Source organism: Cotesia glomerata, linkage group LG3 (assembly GCF_020080835.1).
Source record: "Cotesia glomerata isolate CgM1 linkage group LG3, MPM_Cglom_v2.3, whole genome shotgun sequence".
Taxonomy (NCBI): domain Eukaryota; kingdom Metazoa; phylum Arthropoda; class Insecta; order Hymenoptera; family Braconidae; genus Cotesia; species Cotesia glomerata.
This window is the reverse complement of record NC_058160.1, coordinates 28318464-28337391: the sequence shown is the minus strand read 5'-3', so window position 1 is coordinate 28337391 and position 18928 is coordinate 28318464. Positions and strand designations below refer to the sequence as shown.

Sequence of the window (18928 nt, the reverse complement as noted above, 5' to 3'; positions counted from 1 at the left end):
CATTCATACACATTGTTATTGTATTTATGAAACTCCACATTTCGTGTGTTATTTCTTAAAGTCACGGATGACGTCTCAATCGAATTAGGTGATTTTCTAGTTTTGTCACTCCATTTTATAAATACCAATAAAAAACTTTTGTGTATATATTTATTTATATAAACATATAATTTATGAAACAAAAAGACTGACAATAAAGTGATAAATTAGTGTTGACACATATTTAGAGGTTAAAAGTATCTTGACCAACAATTATAAATTATTTATAAAAACCTTATCGCATTAAAATTAATTAAGCAGATATTTTATTATTTTAATAACTTTTGTAACAAATAAATTATGACAAAAAAATTAGACGTAATATTTAAAAAAATAGAAAAAGCAATTTTTTAAAAATAATTTTTCAGAAAAAATTTGCTTGTTAAATAAAATAAAAAAAATAGTAAAGTGACTGGTAACTTTAATGTCATATTTATTACTCTATTAATAAACATAGACATAACAATGTGGCCAAAAACACCAAGTGCTTTTAAAAAACTCAAAGATTATCATTGGAAAAAGTTGTTGACAAACCAACAAGAGTTGTCAGGATGGAGAACGATGGCTAATGAATCCAATGAAACACCAAAAGGACATAATTTATCATTACCTGAAAGTAAGCATGTCGTGATATGTGGAGGTGGTGTCATGGGTGCTGCAGTTGCTTATCACTTAGCAGCTGCGGGATTAGGACCACAGACTATTCTTCTTGAAGGGTCCAGGTACTATAATGCTAAAATTAAGACACATTTGATTATTTTTAGAATTTTTCTAACAATTAAATTATTTATTAATTTATTATAAATTTATTTTCTTTATTTAATTTATTAATAATAAATAAATTAAATTAAATAATAATAAATTAATTAATTAAATTAATATAATTAATAAAAATATTAAAACGAAATAATTTATTAAAAAAATTCCATGTTTAAAAATTATAAATAAAATTTTAAAAAAATTATTTTTTATACCTAGTTTATTTTTTAAGAAAAGTAAAATAATTGTCAAGTGTTTTCTAATATTAGTGTCATCTAGGTACTTCATACAAAGATTACTTTATAAAACACTAAATTTAATTTTACATACTTATATATTTATTTATTTATCCACAGAATTGGTGAAGGGACAACTTGGCATTCATCTGGTTTAGTTGGAGCATTTAAACCAAGTTTATTTCAAGTCAAGCTAACACAAGACAGTATTGCTCTGTACAAAGATCTTGAAGCAAGAGGTCTTTCAACTGGATGGAAACAATGTGGGAGCCTGTCAGTTGCCAGAACTAGAGATAGGATGACATCCTTCAGACGTATGAAAGCTCAAGCTGTGTGAGGATTTTTTTAATTATTTATTTATAATTGACTTAAGAAAAGACATTAGATCAATTATTCTTACTCATTAGTAATTAAAATTATAAAATTATGTAGATCTCGTGACATCGAATGCGAGCTGATAACTCCAGCAGAAGCCCAAAAACTTTGTCCTCTACTCCGAGTCGATGATTTAGTAGGCGGTATCTGGATCCCCGGTGATGGTGTCGCTGATCCTTATCTTACTTGTTTAACTTTAATCGAAGAAGCTCAGAAAAACGGTATTACAAGTCTTTAATTAATATATAGAACTACTCACTGGTTTTATTTATCTGTTAAAGGAGTAGAAATTTATGAAAATTGTCGTGTAACAAAAGTATTGAGTAACCAAGGAAAAGTGTCCAAAGTTGAAACCACTCGTGGTAGTATTAATTGTGAACACTTTGTCAATTGCGCTGGATTTTGGGCTAGAAGTATTGGGAAATTAAGTGATCCTTATGTTAAGGTATTTAGTTTTATTAATTACAAACAACCTTGCAGTCACTATGTGACTTCCGTGACTTGTGAACTATAAATAACTAAATTTTGCTTTATTAAATAATGACTCTGTTAAATTGCACTGTACTTTCTTAACTATTGATCTTTTTTTAAAGATATAAGCTCATCCCGATGTTACACTCATCAAGAGATTTCATTTGAGTACCTACATACATTTTTGATATATTTTTCATATATACATATATGTAATATATATAAATATATAAAATATATGAAAAATTGATGTGGGTACTTAAATGAAAGGTCTCAATGAGTGTAATGTGAGAGTGAGCTTATATCTTTAAAAATATCATTAGATGACAAGATTCAATGTCATTTCTTAAATATTAATGTTTTTAAAGATATAAGCTCATCCCGATGTTACACTCGTCAAGAGCTCTCATTTGAGTACCCACATACATTTTTAATATATTTTTCGTATATACATATATGTAATATATATAAATATATAAAATATATGAAAAATTGATGTGGGTACTTAAATGAAAGGTCTCAATGAGTGTAATGTGAGAGTGAGCTTATATCTTTAAAAATATCATTAGATGACAAGATTCAATGTCATTTCTTAAATATTGACGTTTTTAAAGATATAAGTTCATCCCGATGTTACACTCACCAAGAGCTTTCATTTGAGTACCCACATGCATTTTTAATATATTTTTCATATATACATGTATGTAATATATATAAATATATGAAAAATTGATGTGGGTACTCAAATGAAAGGTCTCGATGAGTGTAAAATCGGGATGAGCTTATATCTTTAAAAATGTCAATAGTTCACAAGATAAAAGGTAATTTCTTAATTATGTCTCTAGAGATAGAGCATTTTCAAATGCAGCTTAAATACTTATCATCATAAATTAACTATCGATTTTATCATGTGACTATTCTGGAGTCAAAATTTTTCTTATTCTCATAATAATATAAATTAATTCTTCTCTAAAAATTTATTTTTTTTTTCACTAAATAGGTGCCATTACATCCAGTGGAACATTACTATCTACACACAAAAAAAATACCAGGCTTGGATCCAATGACTCCAGTGGTACGAGATCTAGACGGGTCTGTTTATTTTCGCGAAAACGGAGGAAGAATACTAGCCGGTGGCTTTGAATCAAATGCCAAGCCAGCATTCGAAGATGGGAAAATACCTGGTTAGCCTTGATGTAAATCTCAAAATTTAAAGATTAACATAGCAACTTAAAAAAAATTAATCCATTTTCAATTTTTTCTAATAACTATTTTCCAAAAATATCATAACTTGGCCCATTAAAAAATTGCTTATGTTTTAGAAAATATATCGGAGAGAATTTTACCCGAAGATTGGGACCATTTTCATGTTCTGTTGGAGGAAATGCTCCAGCGTATTCCCTCGATGGGAGATGCTGAATTAGAACGTCTGTGCAATTGTCCAGAAGCCTTTTCTCCCGACTGTAAATGGATCGTCGGTGAAGCTCCGGAACTTCGAAATTATTACGTCGCAGCTGGAATGAAAACCATCGGAGTTTCGGCAGCTGGTGGGGTAGGACGAGCCACTGCGGAGCTCATAATTAATGGATCAACCTCCTTTGACATGTACGAGCTAGAAGTCTCGCGATTTTTGGGTCTCCATAATAATCGGACTTTTCTACGTGATCGAGTTAGAGAGGTACCGAGTACGCATTACGCGCTTCAGTATCCTCATCATGAATACAAGACTGGTAGAAATCTCAGGATGTCGCCGATCTATCCTAAATTAAAAGAAGCTGGTGCTGTTTTTGGTCAAGTCATGGGATATGAACGCCCTAGTTGGTTTGAGCCAGCTTCTGAAGATGGTAATTCTTAACTATTTCTTAACTATCTACCTTAAAATCTTAATCATGTCCAGAAAATGTAAATAACTTTAAATTTAGTCACAGAAATTCAGGACTATAATTTCAAACTACGTATTGATTCTAGTTGAACGTTTCGTCCTTTTATTAGGACTTACTCAGCAACTACAAATAAACAAAAAATTATAACCTTTGTATATAAAAATAAATATAAAAAATTCGTAGTACAATGGAGGAGTTATGTTTCAAAAGGGTATCTTTTCGTTTTTGATTAATCGAGACAGAAAACTGGTTATCTTCAATTATAAATGTTTTTATTGAACTTTTTTAATTTAGCTATAAAGTGCTATCGGTTATAAAGCTACAATTCTATTTTCATTTAGAAATCTTTATAATTCTCAAAGTAATTAATATTTAAAAGCTCAAAAAACTGCTCTTTTAATATATGAAAAGATACCCTTTTGAAAATCAGCTCCTCAATTATACCTTAATCATACTAGTTCACAGTTTAAAATATATTATTGTTAAAACATATAAAGTATTAGTATACATCTTACAAAAATTAACAACTTAAATTTTATACCAATTATCACAGAATAATTAAGTATACTTCTGAGAAAGTCCTAATAAAAGGACGAAATCTTCAATTAGAATCGATACGTTGTTTGAAATTATTGTCCTGAATTCCTGAGACCAAATTTTAAGTTATTCAATTAACATTGAACTATTTAAATAAAAAAATCAATTAATTTAGATTTTGATCCAATTGATGAGTCTCGCAGATATAAAATCGCTTACACAAATACTTTCGGAAAACCACCATGGTTTGATGCTGTTGCTAATGAATATGCTGCATGCAGAGAAACAATTGGTTTAAGTGACTATTCTTCTTTTACCAAAATTGATCTATGGGTACTCAATTTAAATTTAACTTAATAATTTAAAGTATAATTAATTGAAATCAGGATGATGTAGACCAAAATGATGTTATGTTTTTTATTCCATTTATTTTAACATGCGACATTTTTTAAAGCTAGTATTTTCCAAAAAGCAGACTGAAACCTCGTGTTTATTTGAAGACTATTGTTGATAATTTGTTACTTATCAATATTAACTAGAAAATAATAGACTAATTTTTTAAACATATTGAGGTTTTTGAAAATAGTTAAATAGATATGTTTTTTTTATTTATTACGGACTCTAATTTTTTGTATATAAAAATTTCGTGCGCGGTAATTTTTTAAATTAAGGACTATGTGTTTTTATATTGTAAAATTTTAACTGAAAAAAAGTCGCATGTTAAAATAAATGTAATAAAAAACATATCATCATTTTGGTCTACAACATCTTGATTTCAATTAATTATATAAGAATCTAGACCGGATTAGAGTAATAATTTAAAATATTTGTTAATAATAAATATATTGTTTTAGTCAAGTGGTACAGAGGTTGTGGACTTACTCCAATATCTGTGTTCAAATGACGTAGATGTGCCAATAGGAGGTATTATTCACACTGGAATGCAGAATCACTGCGGTGGATATGAAAATGACTGTAGTTTGGCTCGTATTTCACACAACCAGTAAGTTATTTAATGTAATTAAGTAAAATTACTGATTGACTAAACGTTAGAATTTTAGTTACATGATGATTGCACCGACAATCCAGCAAACGAGGTGTAAGCATTGGATAAGACGTCATCTTCCAGCAGACGGATCCGTCGCAGTGTCTGATGTGACATCAGCATATACTGCGATTTGCATAATGGGATCTGCGACTCGGCAATTGCTAGCTGAGCTTACTGATACCGATCTTAGTCCTAAAAATTTTCCATTTTTTACATTCAAAGAACTTGACGTAGGTCTGGCGACTGGAATAAGGACGATGAATTTGACACATACTGGAGAGCTTGGATATGTCTTGTACATTCCTAATGAGGTACTAAAATTTTTGGTAAATATTTACAAGTGGGGTCAACCATTTTAATTTTCATTCTTTTGAACGAAATTTCTATTTGATTTTAGTGATATATTTTTTTTTTTAATTATTTATTCAATAAATAAAAAATATTAATTTTTCACGTAGATATGGCCAAAAATGGGGTTGACCCGTCTTGTAGATAATTATCAAATTTTTTTACTAGATAAATAAATAAATAAATTTATTATTTGTAAATTATAATTGTAGTTTGCTCTTCATGTATACACGAGATTGATTGAAGCTGGCGAAAAATACAGAATGAAACATGCTGGATATTATGCGACGCGTGCTTTGCGTGTGGAAAAATTTTATGCATTTTGGGGTCAAGATCTAGATACCTTTACAACTCCATTAGAATGTGGACGTGCTTGGCGTGTTAAATTTGACGTGAGTTAAAAATTTTCTCAGTCTTGACAATTCAATAAAATATATTTTATTACAGAAAGACATAGATTTTATTGGAAGGGATGCATTGATGAAACAACGTGACACCGGAGTTGAGCGCAAATATGTTCAATTATTATTAATTGACCACGATCCGGATATCGATATCTGGAGTTGGGGAGGCGAACCGATATATAGAAATGGACAGTACTGTGGAATGACAACCACTACCGGTTATGGATATACTTTCAAAAGCCAAGTAATTATAATAATAATTGATTAATAATAATAATTATTAATTATATTAATAATTGATTGAATTATTGTTTTTCTTATTTATAAAAATTTAATGTTAATTTTAAAATGCAGGTATGTCTTGGATTTATTCAAAATATTGACGACAAAGGTCGCACTCAAGTAGTGACCAATGAGTACGTGTTATCAGGTGACTACGAAGTTGACGTTGCAGGTATAAGATACCGAGCCAAATGCCACTTACACAGCCCGAACCTGCCAACTAAATTCCCTGACAAGGAACGTGATTCTTATCACGCTACTCGTGATCAAGTAACTCGGTAAATAATTTTCAAATCTAAAACCTTCCAAATATCTGTACAAATAAAAACTGTATATAAATTAATAACTAGTTGTTTGACACTTGCAATTTTATTCCAATTAAAAAAATAAAATGTTCTTAAAAAACCAATAATCAAAAAAATTATATTTATTAATTTATTAGAGTTGATTTTATTTTTTTTTTAATTAAAATAAAATTGCAAGTGTCAATAACTAGGCCAGTGTCAATAATTGGGTCTTTTATCTTATGTTGATTTTTTTTGTTCGATGATACTACTTGTAAGATTTTAAATATTTAACATAATATAAATATATAAGTATATGTTTTTTGTATGAGTGTTAATTGTACATTAAAATCTGAAATTTGAACCTGTGCCATTTTATTTTAAGATTAAATACATTAATTACTAACTCTGAACTAAAGTAAAAAAATTTTCTTAGTGATTTTAAAGTCTACTGAACACCATTGTTACGTTTTCATTCTCAATATAATACATAAGACTAATTATTCATAATTGATAATAATAATTATTATCTTTTTTTGACACTCAATATTTTTTGTACTGAAATCATTTTAATTATTTATAATAATTATAAAATATTTATAATATTGTTAATAACTACTTATATTAATCAGCACTTTATGAGAAAGACACGATTTTTTGTTGAGGCTTCAACATTAGTTTTCTTATATGTCAGCAGCTTATTTTTTTTATACTTATCTTAACATTTTTTATACATATAATTATTTTTTATTATTAAAATATTAACATATCAATTATTTTTCCTTACAATTTAGTCATTTGTAACTTTTTGTTTTCATGTCTGTTTTAAACTATCATGTTATCTACTTAATATTACTTAACCTTGATATTTACTTAGTTCGTTATAATTATTAATAAGTCAAACAAAAAAGAAAAGAAAGTTTCAAAGTTCATCATAATATTATTATACACTCTTAATAATTATATAAGCAACTTTATACACGCGTTATTAATAATAAGTATTATAACTTTAAAGTTTTTGCTTTGTTCACTGTACACAGAATAAAATTACGATTTATAAAAACGTTTTATCACTCTGGCAATTCTGGTTCTTGTGTTGATTGTGTTGATAGCACTTGTTTTTGAACCATACATGATCTCGCAACAGACTCAAATAATCTGAAATAAAAAATTTTGACAGTGATTAGTATGTTAATTATAAAAACAAAAATAGTTATTATTTACAAGGGTAATCGGAAAAATTTTTAAGTTATGAAAAATTCATATTCTTTCATTAAAATTATTATAAAATAAAAATTATAATATCCACCTTCATAATATTTCTGAAAAACAAACAATTCCAGAATGATTGCTCCATTTTTTGATATAAAAAAAATATTATTATTATTTTTATTTTATAATAATTTTAATGAAATAATATGAATTTTTTATAACTTTAAAATTTTTTTCGGGTATGAAATTTAAGTTAGTTGACATTTCAAAATTTTTAGAAATTTTTTATTGAAAAAATTCCAATTAACCAATTAAAAAAAAAATATCACATGTAAAAAACTTGAAAAATTATAAGTGCAATTTTTTAGAAATATTTTTTTAGTTGTAATTTAATTAATAAAAAAAATCAAAAATTTTTAGACGTCTGCTAATTTTTTTGGGGTCTATTTTTTCCGGGATTAATTTACAAGTGAGGTCCACTTTATTTTTGACCATATTTAGGACAAAAATTAACATTTTTAATTTTTTTTATTCTACTTATTTTTACGGTGCATTTATGAAAAAAAAAAAAATTTTGGCTCTCATTTTTTTGAATAAAATTTCTATTTTATCTCTTTTTGAAAAGTATATAAAAAAACGAACAATTAAAAAAAAAAAAAAAAGTTGAACATCACAATTTTCAAAAAAATTTTTCAATTTTTTTGAAAATTTCTTAAAATTGTGATAATCTACTTTTATTTTTATTAAATTAATTTAATAAATGAACAATTATTCATTTTTTTATCTATTACAAAAAAAATATCTCTAAAATCAAATAGAAATTTCGTTCAAAAAAATGAAAATTAAAATGCTGAACCCGACTTGTAAATAATTACCAAAAAAATAAATAATAATAATAATAAAAACAAAAACATACTTTTCAATTTCGGGTGCACAATGAACAAATTCATGAGTCCAAAATTTATACGTAGGATTTTTAATAAGCTCAATAAAAGTAATAAGTAAGCCCCAAGGATGTGGTCTGTTGACGATCAATCTCTCCAAAAGCACTCTCGTAATTTGTTCCTGAATAGCTTCAGTATTTGCTTCAGCAAACAAATACAATAATGTACAACTGAAGTAATGCGTATGACTGTTAGGATAACGTAGCTGATTAGCGATAGCGTTCAAGAACAAGTACCGTCCCTCGGTGTCGAGATCAACGGCGAGATTTTGGAAGATGTCCATGTGAGCAGAATGAGCGATAGTCGACATATTCGGTGTGTGTCCTTTGTTACGAATGAAAGCAATCGCTTGAGTTCCCACGTACAAAACCAGCGCGTTCATCAGTGGTATGTTGTACCGCATTCCAGCTTCTTGGGACACCTGTAAGTTGCTTCTCAACTCCGACAGGAAGGTGACAGGTGCTCGAGCCTTGAGATAAGAATCAAGTTCCTTTTTAAAACTAAGCGGCTGGATTATCGACGCAAAGTTTGTGAGTACTCTCGGAGCATGTGCTATCTCTTGCAGCATATCGACCTTCAGGTTAGGAGTAAACGGGTCTGGGAGCCGCATGTTTCTCGGGAATGCGCTGAGAATTAAATTTCTCATCTGGATACAGTTGGGCGGTATCGCATCGCAGAATCCGTAGTGATAATCACAAAGGAATTCCGGAAAATCGTGCAACAGTACCAACAAAACTCGAAGAGTTCCTTTGTAAAGAAACAGTACTGGCTTGGCAAGTTCAGCGTTGCGCAAATACGGAGCCAGATATCTAAACAAATCAATCAGCAGTTGAGCATACATGCCCCAACATTTTTGCTGAGGAGTAATCGCAAGCATACGGCCAATAAAAACTCGGTGAGAAACGAGTTCTAGCCACGCGTAGCAGAACCCTGAAGCCTTGGCTGGACGCAATATGTGAAGAGTGTGACAAAATGCAGTGAGTACTTGATAATTAACAGCCTCTAGGACGGGTTCTGGAGCACACAGTTCCAAAAACAGCATTATAAAAATCCGATGATACGGCAATTGTTGAAAATCAGTACCACGCATTTCATGATCTTGCAGAAGAACACCAGCTACAATACCCAGCACTTTGTTAAGCAGGTTTATTTTAGTGTGAGTGTTAGAGGTGTCTCCAGAATGCTTGACCAGCAACGCTACCAGCTTGACAAAAGCGTCAAGAGTCAAGAAACACTTGGCTCTTACAGCCGATACCGCTAAATTAGACTCAGCTAGCGCTCGGTAGCAAAGATCGACGCACATTTGTGTGCTCAGCTTGAAGAAGCGGGTGATTAGGTCGTCTGTCTTCAAGATACCGTGGATGTTCATCTGATGGACAAAGAGACCAAATGCCTTGGTGGGGTCTCTTGAATTGTTGGGACTGTGATGCATTGTTACCCACTCGCGCAACAGGTACTCCGTTTTTTCCATCAGTCCTGGTGGATCGTCAAAATCACGGGCTCTGACTTGGGAGATTCCCGAGTGAATGTGGGCAGTTGGTCCCACGGATGAGCGGTCAGCTAGTACACCTGACTCGTGGTTGGCACGGAGAGATTCCATGACACTGGTGAGACGGAATACAGAGATGCCGTCGGGTGTTGCGCGATGATGAGCCATTCGTGCTAAAGATTCAAGGAGGTTGTACAAGTCAGATTCATTTACGTGGGTGGTTTGTCTTTCGTCGATCAAGTAGACCTGGACTAGCTGCATGGCGAAGGCTACGGCCATTGCAATGCCTCCTTCCATAGCCTGAGCCAGTGCTCCGTCGAGTTGAGGAAGGCTTATCAAGTGTGACCTGATGAGACAGTCAACGGCTTCAAAGTTAAAACGACACTCTTCTCTGCTGTCGGCCCATACACGTGCTACATTTTTGTTCGTCCATTGTAAGCCGTAAGCACGTGGGTCTTGGAGGCATTTTAGAATTCTAAGATGCAATTCACGATAACGGAGAATTAATTCCGATTCTATGGTACTGCTTGAAGCTGATGGGCTCTCTAAAAGTCCATCAACAGCTCTTTTTAAGAGAGCCATTGCAGCACCGGCGTCACGAGACCTTCTGGTGAGGATTATAGACTCCAGAAGCGCGTGGAGGCCTGTGAGTTGCTGTGGCGGGGCAGCTGTACTCGTGAGAAGTAATTCAACTTCACTGGCAAGCTTCTCTAGCATTGTACCAACTTCGTCGTTGTTTACAGCTGCGTTTGCATACACAGCGACTTGTTGTGTTGGTAATGTTACAGCGGGGTTTGAAGCGAAAGCTGTCACTGCTGTCGGCTCGCTTATCGGCTTGGGTATAAACAGAGCTTGTGTTTCACGCTCAGACAGCGGCAAAAATCCGGGAATATTTCTTGCAAATTCTTCATAGACAGCCATTTGTTGAGGAGTTACTCCTCCGGCTTTCAAGCGAATTTGTTCCGGCATACGCTCGGCTTGGTATTTAGCCACAGGATCAAAGTACCGACGTCCCTCTTGACGAGCTATTTTTCTGAGCTCAATTTCATTCAACAGCCGTTTGTCCATTTCCGGCATTGCTTTTTCAATAGCCGTCTTTTGGACGAAAGCACACGCCAATTCCATATTGTCACCAGCAAGGACATTAGCTGCCTGTTCTACAAGATCTTTTTGCTGTTGCGTAGAGCCCATCAGTGCTGCCAAAAATGCCTGCTTCAAGTTAGTGCTAATAGACGCCAATATTTGATCTCGGCAAGTAATCATTGCCATCCCAGCGACTAAATTCCGTACCATGTGACGCGCTGCTTGACGCATCCTGGTTTCATCAGGATCTAATGCGAAATCTTTTCTAGCAATCTGTTCACTGGTGGTAAGAGCTATTTTAATAGAACGATCTACAACAGGATGAATCCATTCTTGAATTGCACGCTCGATAGATGGCCGGATGAATTGTTTCAAGTGTGGACTCGCTTGCAAAAGCGGAAGCTGGTTGTTTACAGTTATATGTTGAGCAACATTGGCTACATTGGATACATTGATGTCCATGTAATTAAATCGGGGCTCTGGAGGACCGGTGGGAAGAGATGGAGTGGTATTAGCCGGCTGAGGCTGAGAAATAACACCAGGTGCTGAAGATCCGACTAATTCTTCCATTGTATTTTGTTGAGACGACTGTTGTTGTTGCTGCTGCTGTTGTGACTGTTGTTGAGCCAATTGCTGCTGCTGTTGTTGTTGCTGCTGTTGTTGTTGTTGTTGCTGCTGCTGTGCTTGTTGTTGTTGTTGCTGCTGTTGTTGTTGCTGGGCTTGTTGTTGTGCTTGTTGTTGTTGTTGTTGCTGCTGCTGCTGTTGTTGTTGCTGGGCTTGTTGTTGTGCTTGTTGTTGAGCCTGCTGTTGCTGTTGTTGTTGTTGCTGTTGCTGTTGCTGTTGCTGCTGATGTTGCTGTTGTTGCTGCTGTTGTTGAGCAGAATGAGACGCCTCAGATTTTTTATTAGGTTGGGACAGTTGGTACTCAATACTCCTTATCTTCTCAGGATCCTTTAAATAAATCGCAGGTTTCAACTCCGAAACATCAATACTAAGATTTTTACACAAAACCTCGATTTCAAATTTGAGATTCAGCTTCAAATCTGGCTCTTGGTGTAACTCAGCGAGGACATTCATTATAGACATGGTCCAAGGGTTTGGTGGCCGAAAAACACGACTCTTGGCACAGCTTTCTAAAACTTTAGCTACGAAGGGCACGACGTACAACAATTCTTGCTGACCTTTATTATACGCTTCTACTAATAAGCTTTTTAAATCAATGTCAACTTGTAGAATTGGCTTATTTCTTCCAAGTGTTAGCATACCGAGCCAATGTCCGAGATTTTTTAGCAAAGAACGGTCAGAAAAATTTGCAATACCTTTATCACTGCGTAATAAAACTTTAATATTCCTAAAAGTCTCTCTCGTTACTAATCTGTTAACTTCTGGTACTTTAAGATAATCCAGAAAATTTGAATACAGTACATGAAAATTCAATTCAATACTCGCACGTTTCATTACCAAGTACTGAGCAATCCAAGGCCAGAATTCTTCAGTAACAATTTCACGTATTTCATCACACTTAGCTTGTAAATTAATCTGACTCAAATTATTAAAAATGAATGCCGTTTTGTCTTGCATGGTTTCTGGCGGTATTGTAATTTTCATTTCTTCTTTATCAGTAGCTACAAGCAGTGTATCGATATTGGTTGCATTTGCAATAGAAGGCCGAGCAGACATCGAAGTTGTTGGCGTAGTAGATGGTTTTGACTGCGTGTTGCTCGTAGCGGTCGTTGTAGTTATGGATTTGTAAGCAGTGGTAGCCTGGTTCATCATAAGAGGATGTGATTTTGGGTAAATAGGTCCCTGAGGTTTATGAGGCGGCTCTTGCCCGCTCAGTCCAAACTCAATGTACTCGACTAAATGCGATGGAAACTCAAGAAAATGATGAATAGCTCTTACATGTTCGCAATAAGTCGAATATTCTTTTAAACGGCTTTTGAATCTGTCAAGAGCTGCTAAACCAAAGAAATACATTTTACTGCCTTCTGGTTTTCTCAGAGCATCTAAAACAAACCTAAGCGCTATTCCCAGGGTCATGTAATTATTTACCAATCCACGATCAATAATCCCGCCGAATAATTGAGCAGTGATATGAAGTTCCTTTTCAGGATACTGCGGAAAGAAACGATATTCTTCCAATAAATTACGTAATATACACTGAAACACATCATGCTCGCGTTTTATAGTAGAATTCTGAAATTTTTTTAATATATCAAGCACCTCATCAATTGACAAAGTCTGATGAGGTGAATGATTGTAAATACCCATAAAATAACTATTAGCTTCATCTTCAATGTCTTTAGACACTATTTGTGGCATATCAGGGAATAAATTTGATATTTCAGGTATTCTAGTCTTTTCAATATTCGCCGGCGGGCCTAAACGTCCATTACCGCCTATTGACGCAGCACCGGGTATCACAGCAGTGCTCTGAGTACCAACTGGTCCAGAATGAATTTGCGAAGACATTGGCATCATTGGAAAAGGATTTGGCGACGGACCCATTAGCCTCGAGGGAGATCCTGGTGCAGATACCAAAGGACCTAAAGCACCGGGTAAATTAAAAGCTGAGGTACTCGGCGGTCCTAAGCCAGATCCGATACCCATTGAAGCTAAATTAGTGCTCAAATTACCCAGAGTGTCAATAGGTTTTGTTGGAAACAAAGGAGCTGCCAATTTAACTGGATTAAATACGTCTAATGCGGGATGACGCATCACTCCTGGAGGCGGTGGTCTGTTTAAATTAGTCTTCAACATCATACTGCAGTTTCCGATCATCGTAATTATGGTATCTGCTAGTTCTTGTGAGAGACTTGCAGTGCAAGGTTGCAGGACCATTAGAATAGTTGTCAAAGTTTCTTGAGGCAGTTGACTGGCCTTGGGGATGGTTGTGTCTTCTTTAATACCCGGTCCCATTACTTGTGGGCATCTTCGTTGTAAAAATTTAACACATGCCGCGATGAATATTTCACCGTGGTCACGTATTTTGTCTCCGAGCCACTTTTCCAGTTTCAAGTACTCTCGTCGTGATGCCAAACAAGCAAGATCGATTACAAATGGAAAACTTTGTGCCTTTAATAATGCTGATAAAGCTTTTAAATCTTGAGCTACGTCTAAAATTCGTGATAATCTTGTCTGATCATTATCACCGCGTAAATACCAGTCAGCCATTGCGTGCATTATTATCGACTTTATTTTTAAATTATTGGCATGCCAAGCGTGGTGTAAAATAACTGCCGAATTCGGGTGATTGCCTAAAAATATTGGCATTAAAGTGCTCAGCAATTCTTGCCGTAACATTGTAATCGGTGGGTTAATTTGGAGTAACGCTAATACAAGTACATCCGGACAGTGTTGGATCGGCCATTTAAATATATCTTGTACAGGTCCATTGAGTCCACGTTCAGCCATATGAAGTAAAAGCTCTACTACATTTAGTGATCGCCAAGTTTGGGCTTCTTTGCTGTCACCTTCCGGTGCAGCTTTTAGTACATCAACTGTCACCGAATGATAGGGATAATCAGCGAAGCAAAATACATCGGGATTTTTCAAAATTTGCTGAATCAAAGAAAATTGTCCCTCGACATTGTCCCAATGACGATAAAATAACTCAACTGGAAATACATCCAATGGAAAACCTTGTAATTGTAATCCAAGTCTTAAACCAGTTATCAAAAGATTCAAACTTTGGCGATTTTTAATGTGAAAATCGGGATGATCTAATTTAACAATCACTTCATTCCATGATAATGTTGACTGAATTTCTTTTAACGTCTGTACAAATACTTCAACATTCCATGTACTTGATGGATTACCGTCTGATTTATCTTTGTTACCGTCAGCATTGTTCGATGAAATACTCCAAAATGACTGTAAGCCACCAGCATCGTCTAACCCACTGTACGTTCTTGCCATGTGAGCCAGGACGCGTGCTGCAGCCAATGGAGATATTTCTCGCGCTCCCAAGCCAGTTAAGGCTGCGCGACAGTCTTCTACATTGTTGGTAAATCCATAGCCTAATTCCATTATCAACTCGACTAACGAGTTGGCGTCCTAAATTTTTAAAAGAAAAAAAATATATGTAATAAAAATAATAATATAAATTAAATATACAGTGGACTCTCGAAAACTCGAACTTCAAGGGAAGTGATAAAAACAACGAGTTTTTATTCAATCTACTGCTGAAATTTCTCAAGACTTGCAGTGCAAGTATTTTAGTCAAGTTTAAGTAAAGTTGAAAGGAAATTTAACCAAAAGTTAACCATAAGTGTTAACTTGTATTCAAATTGCGGCCGTAGATTTTCGTCAATTTGTTTACAACTGAGGAGCTGAGTTTCAAAAGGGTATCTTTTCATTTTTCATTAATCGAGACAAAAAACTGGTTATATTCAATTATAAATATTTTTATTGAACGTTTTTAATTTAGCTATAAAGTGCTATCGGTTATGAAGCTACAATTCAATTTTCATTTAGAAATCTTCATAATTTTCAAAGTAATTAACATTTAAAAGTTCAAAAAATTGCTCTTTTAAAATATGAACAGATACTCTTTTGAAAATCAGCTCATCAACTGTTGTACTGTAAAGAATTACCACAAACTTGATGTTAAGTTAACTGTAACTGCTGAAATCCAACTATTTTTAAAAAAATCGTGGCTATCAGGGATGTTCAAAATTTGCAAGTAGACCAAAAAAATTAAGAAAACATTTGATTTGCAAGAAAATAACTTAGAGAGAAAATATACATTACAAACAAGAATATAAAAATCATTGAAAATTTCTATAGGAATTAAGATTTAATTGCTATAAGCTTGGACAATTCGGAGAAAAACGTCTTTATATTTTACTAACTTCGACTTATAGAGTTTCACTTTTAAAATTCGAGTTATAGAATATAAATATCCTTTATTGATACTGGAAGGGAAACGATGCTAAGTTCGAGTTACTGAGAATCCACTGTAATTTATAAACAATACAATGTAAATAATAAATAAAAATGACAAACCATTTGATTGGTGGCCATATCGAGTTCGTTAGGTACGTGAGTAATTTCCCCGTCTCCTGGATATAATAGTGGTGCTAGCACCACTGGTACCAGTTCACGGGGAAAATCACGTTTCAAATTTTTCAAAAATTTTTCTTTAGTCTCCAACGAGAGCCCGTAAGAATTTTGATCTTTCAATGTTTCAATGAGTATCAAATGTAATACTTCCGGCGAGGAATCGTGGAGCCCGTCCTCCTGCTGCTTGTTGCCAGTACTGTCTGCTGACTGTATGTAATTATTTATCAAGTCTGGAAGTTGTTTTTTAACTTCCTCAAGTGCCAATGATCTCAACTCGGCGTTTTCTGAGTGCTGCAATGCAATTGCAAAAACAATTTCTTGGACGAGAGTTAAGCTCAGTAGTCGTCGTAAGTGAAGAAAAAATTTCAGCGATGGTTTCAAAGTCTGTAACATTGATTAATAAATAATAAGTTAATATTTTTAAGAAAAAGAAACAAAATTAATGTCAATTAATAAGACAATCTTCGGCTGCCCAATTTTAAAACACAGTATGTAACTGCAAAATTTTTATAACTGATTTTTTTTAGTATTGCTGCATTTTTTATAACTTTTAAACTTTAATTTCAAGTATTTTTTCTTCAAGATATTTATATTAAAGTATTTTCTATTTATAAATTTAATTTCTTATCAATTTGGCGCGCAAACGTTTTTTTTTTTTTTTTTAAGAAAAATTTTTAAATTGTCAGTTAATGTGTTTTGAAATTGGGCAGCCGTCTTCCTTACCTTTTGATGATGGAGAGGATGGTCAATAGCGTAACAGAGATTTGAGACCAACGAAGGTTTTCCAAGAATATTTGTACACTCTTGTTTGAGCAATTGAACTTGATAATAATCCTTGGAGCTAGTGTTTGGCGTTTCTCCTGTAGAAAAGTCAATGTGCGAGAACAAACAGCGCAACAAATGTCTGTCTGCCTCTAGACCTTTCCACCGTACTAACTAAGACATTAAAATATTTTTTTATTAATATAAATATAAACATACTAATTTATGTAAATAATAAATCAAGCCTTTGTTTTTACGGTGCAAGTTAATTCGACTATCATTTGTTATAAAAGTTAATTATTACAGAGAAAAAAAATAATTAAAAATTTAACGTTAGAATGTTTGTCTGAATTAATTTTAGGGAGCATAAAAAGCTGAGTAAATAAAACCGGAAGTAAGATTAAACATGGCCATTAAATTTTGGCTTGAATAACCTCTACAGGCATCAAACATATGGTAAAAAAATGTCTGGTGCAACGGAAGACGAGCTAAACTTCCGATACTGATAAAACTAATAAAGAGCTATTGTTAAAATAACTACTTCAGGGTAATAATAAAAAATATTGTTGAGAAAAACTTACGATTGATATTTCCTCGGTACTATCGCGATAATTTTTCTTATTTAAATTTACAATTAAATAATTTATTTGTGTTAAAGTAAAAGATAACGAGTCCAGGTTCATAGTTCCATTAATCCGACCTCGAAAGCTTCAAACGTATTTGAAGCTTTCTTGGGTAACCACAACCAGTTTCTTCTCCAGTTTCTATCCACTTTATAACCATGAAAACTACATTTGCACAATCCTACGACCAACATCGGGATCGATATTTAGATTTATTATTTTCACACTATAACGTCATTGCGAATCACTTCAATACAATATTATTATTATGATTACTTAACTACACTGACTAAATTAATAATTACAATTATATTTATAATAAAAATAATAATAATAGTAATAATGCGGATGCAAATAGGCGGAACAATGGTGGTGATCAAAAAGAATCTAACCAGAGAATAATTTTGGTTGAAAAAAAAATCACACTACCCAACAAAAGTCTACTTGCAAAATCTCAATGTCTTTTTTATTTTTATGACTGTTATTAAGACTGTTGTCCGTTGGATTTTTGTCACTCAGTCTCGTACGGCTCTTGGCTATACGCAGAAACCGATTGGTTAGTTTTTTATTTCCCCCCCGACGAGTTTAACCCCCACTAGCACCCAAATCCCGCTAACGGCGTCACAATGAAATTATTATTTTTATTACCGCACTAGCTTTAAATAAATATTTACATCTAATTAATTAAACGATTGTTATTTTTATTTAAGATTATTTATTTTTATTATTTATTATAACTATCTTTTTATAAATGTTCAAAATTGTAACGTCACACACGATGTGGTGTCGAACAACAGCCGCCATTACAGGGGTTTATTTTTAAACTTCACCACCAGGCTGCGCGTTTTTCTCTTTTTGTTCTTTATACCGCCCTCTAGGTTTTTATTGAATCATTAAATTTAAGGCTTAAAGATATTTTGAATTTTGATAATTTTCATCAATAATTAATTTAGCAGATATTTAATAATTTTTCTAATAAATAAATTACTGCATAAAAAAATAAGAAAAAAAAATTGACATATAGAACATTTAATAAATTAAAAATACAATTTTTCAGAACAAATTTTTTTTGTTTAATAAAATTA

The 18928-nt window shown here is 33.1% G+C and overlaps 2 protein-coding genes across 3 annotated transcripts in view; one reads left to right on the top strand and one right to left on the bottom strand.

Annotated features, from left to right (window-relative positions):
• Positions 1–33: 33 nt before the first annotated feature.
• The window catches only part of LOC123260608 (pyruvate dehydrogenase phosphatase regulatory subunit, mitochondrial), a 20880-nt gene continuing 1985 nt past the window's right edge, over positions 34–18928 (top strand). The window contains exons 1-13 of one of the 2 annotated variants that reach the window (XM_044721815.1): positions 34–86; positions 493–761; positions 1155–1367; positions 1467–1630; positions 1691–1854; positions 2881–3064; positions 3203–3724; positions 4476–4633; positions 5155–5303; positions 5362–5659; positions 5909–6088; positions 6144–6344; positions 6455–6790. In XM_044721815.1, the coding sequence (XP_044577750.1) occupies positions 505–761; positions 1155–1367; positions 1467–1630; positions 1691–1854; positions 2881–3064; positions 3203–3724; positions 4476–4633; positions 5155–5303; positions 5362–5659; positions 5909–6088; positions 6144–6344; positions 6455–6664 (2700 nt within the window). In that variant the 5' untranslated portion in view covers positions 34–86; positions 493–504 and the 3' untranslated portion in view covers positions 6665–6790. Of the gene's footprint in view, positions 87–407; positions 762–1154; positions 1368–1466; positions 1631–1690; positions 1855–2880; positions 3065–3202; positions 3725–4475; positions 4634–5154; positions 5304–5361; positions 5660–5908; positions 6089–6143; positions 6345–6454; positions 6791–6998; positions 7007–18928 lie in introns of those variants that run through there. The other variant, XR_006508482.1, reaches the window with a different exon arrangement.
• LOC123260604 (CCR4-NOT transcription complex subunit 1) lies at positions 7391–18656 on the bottom strand. The gene is made up of 5 exons (XM_044721789.1): positions 17802–18656; positions 17182–17394; positions 16402–16842; positions 8795–15450; positions 7391–7824 (listed from the first exon to the last, which is right to left on the bottom strand). The coding sequence occupies exons 1-5, from the start codon at positions 17901–17903 to the stop codon at positions 7737–7739; spliced, it is 7500 nt and encodes a 2499-aa protein (XP_044577724.1). The 5' UTR covers positions 17904–18656; the 3' UTR covers positions 7391–7736.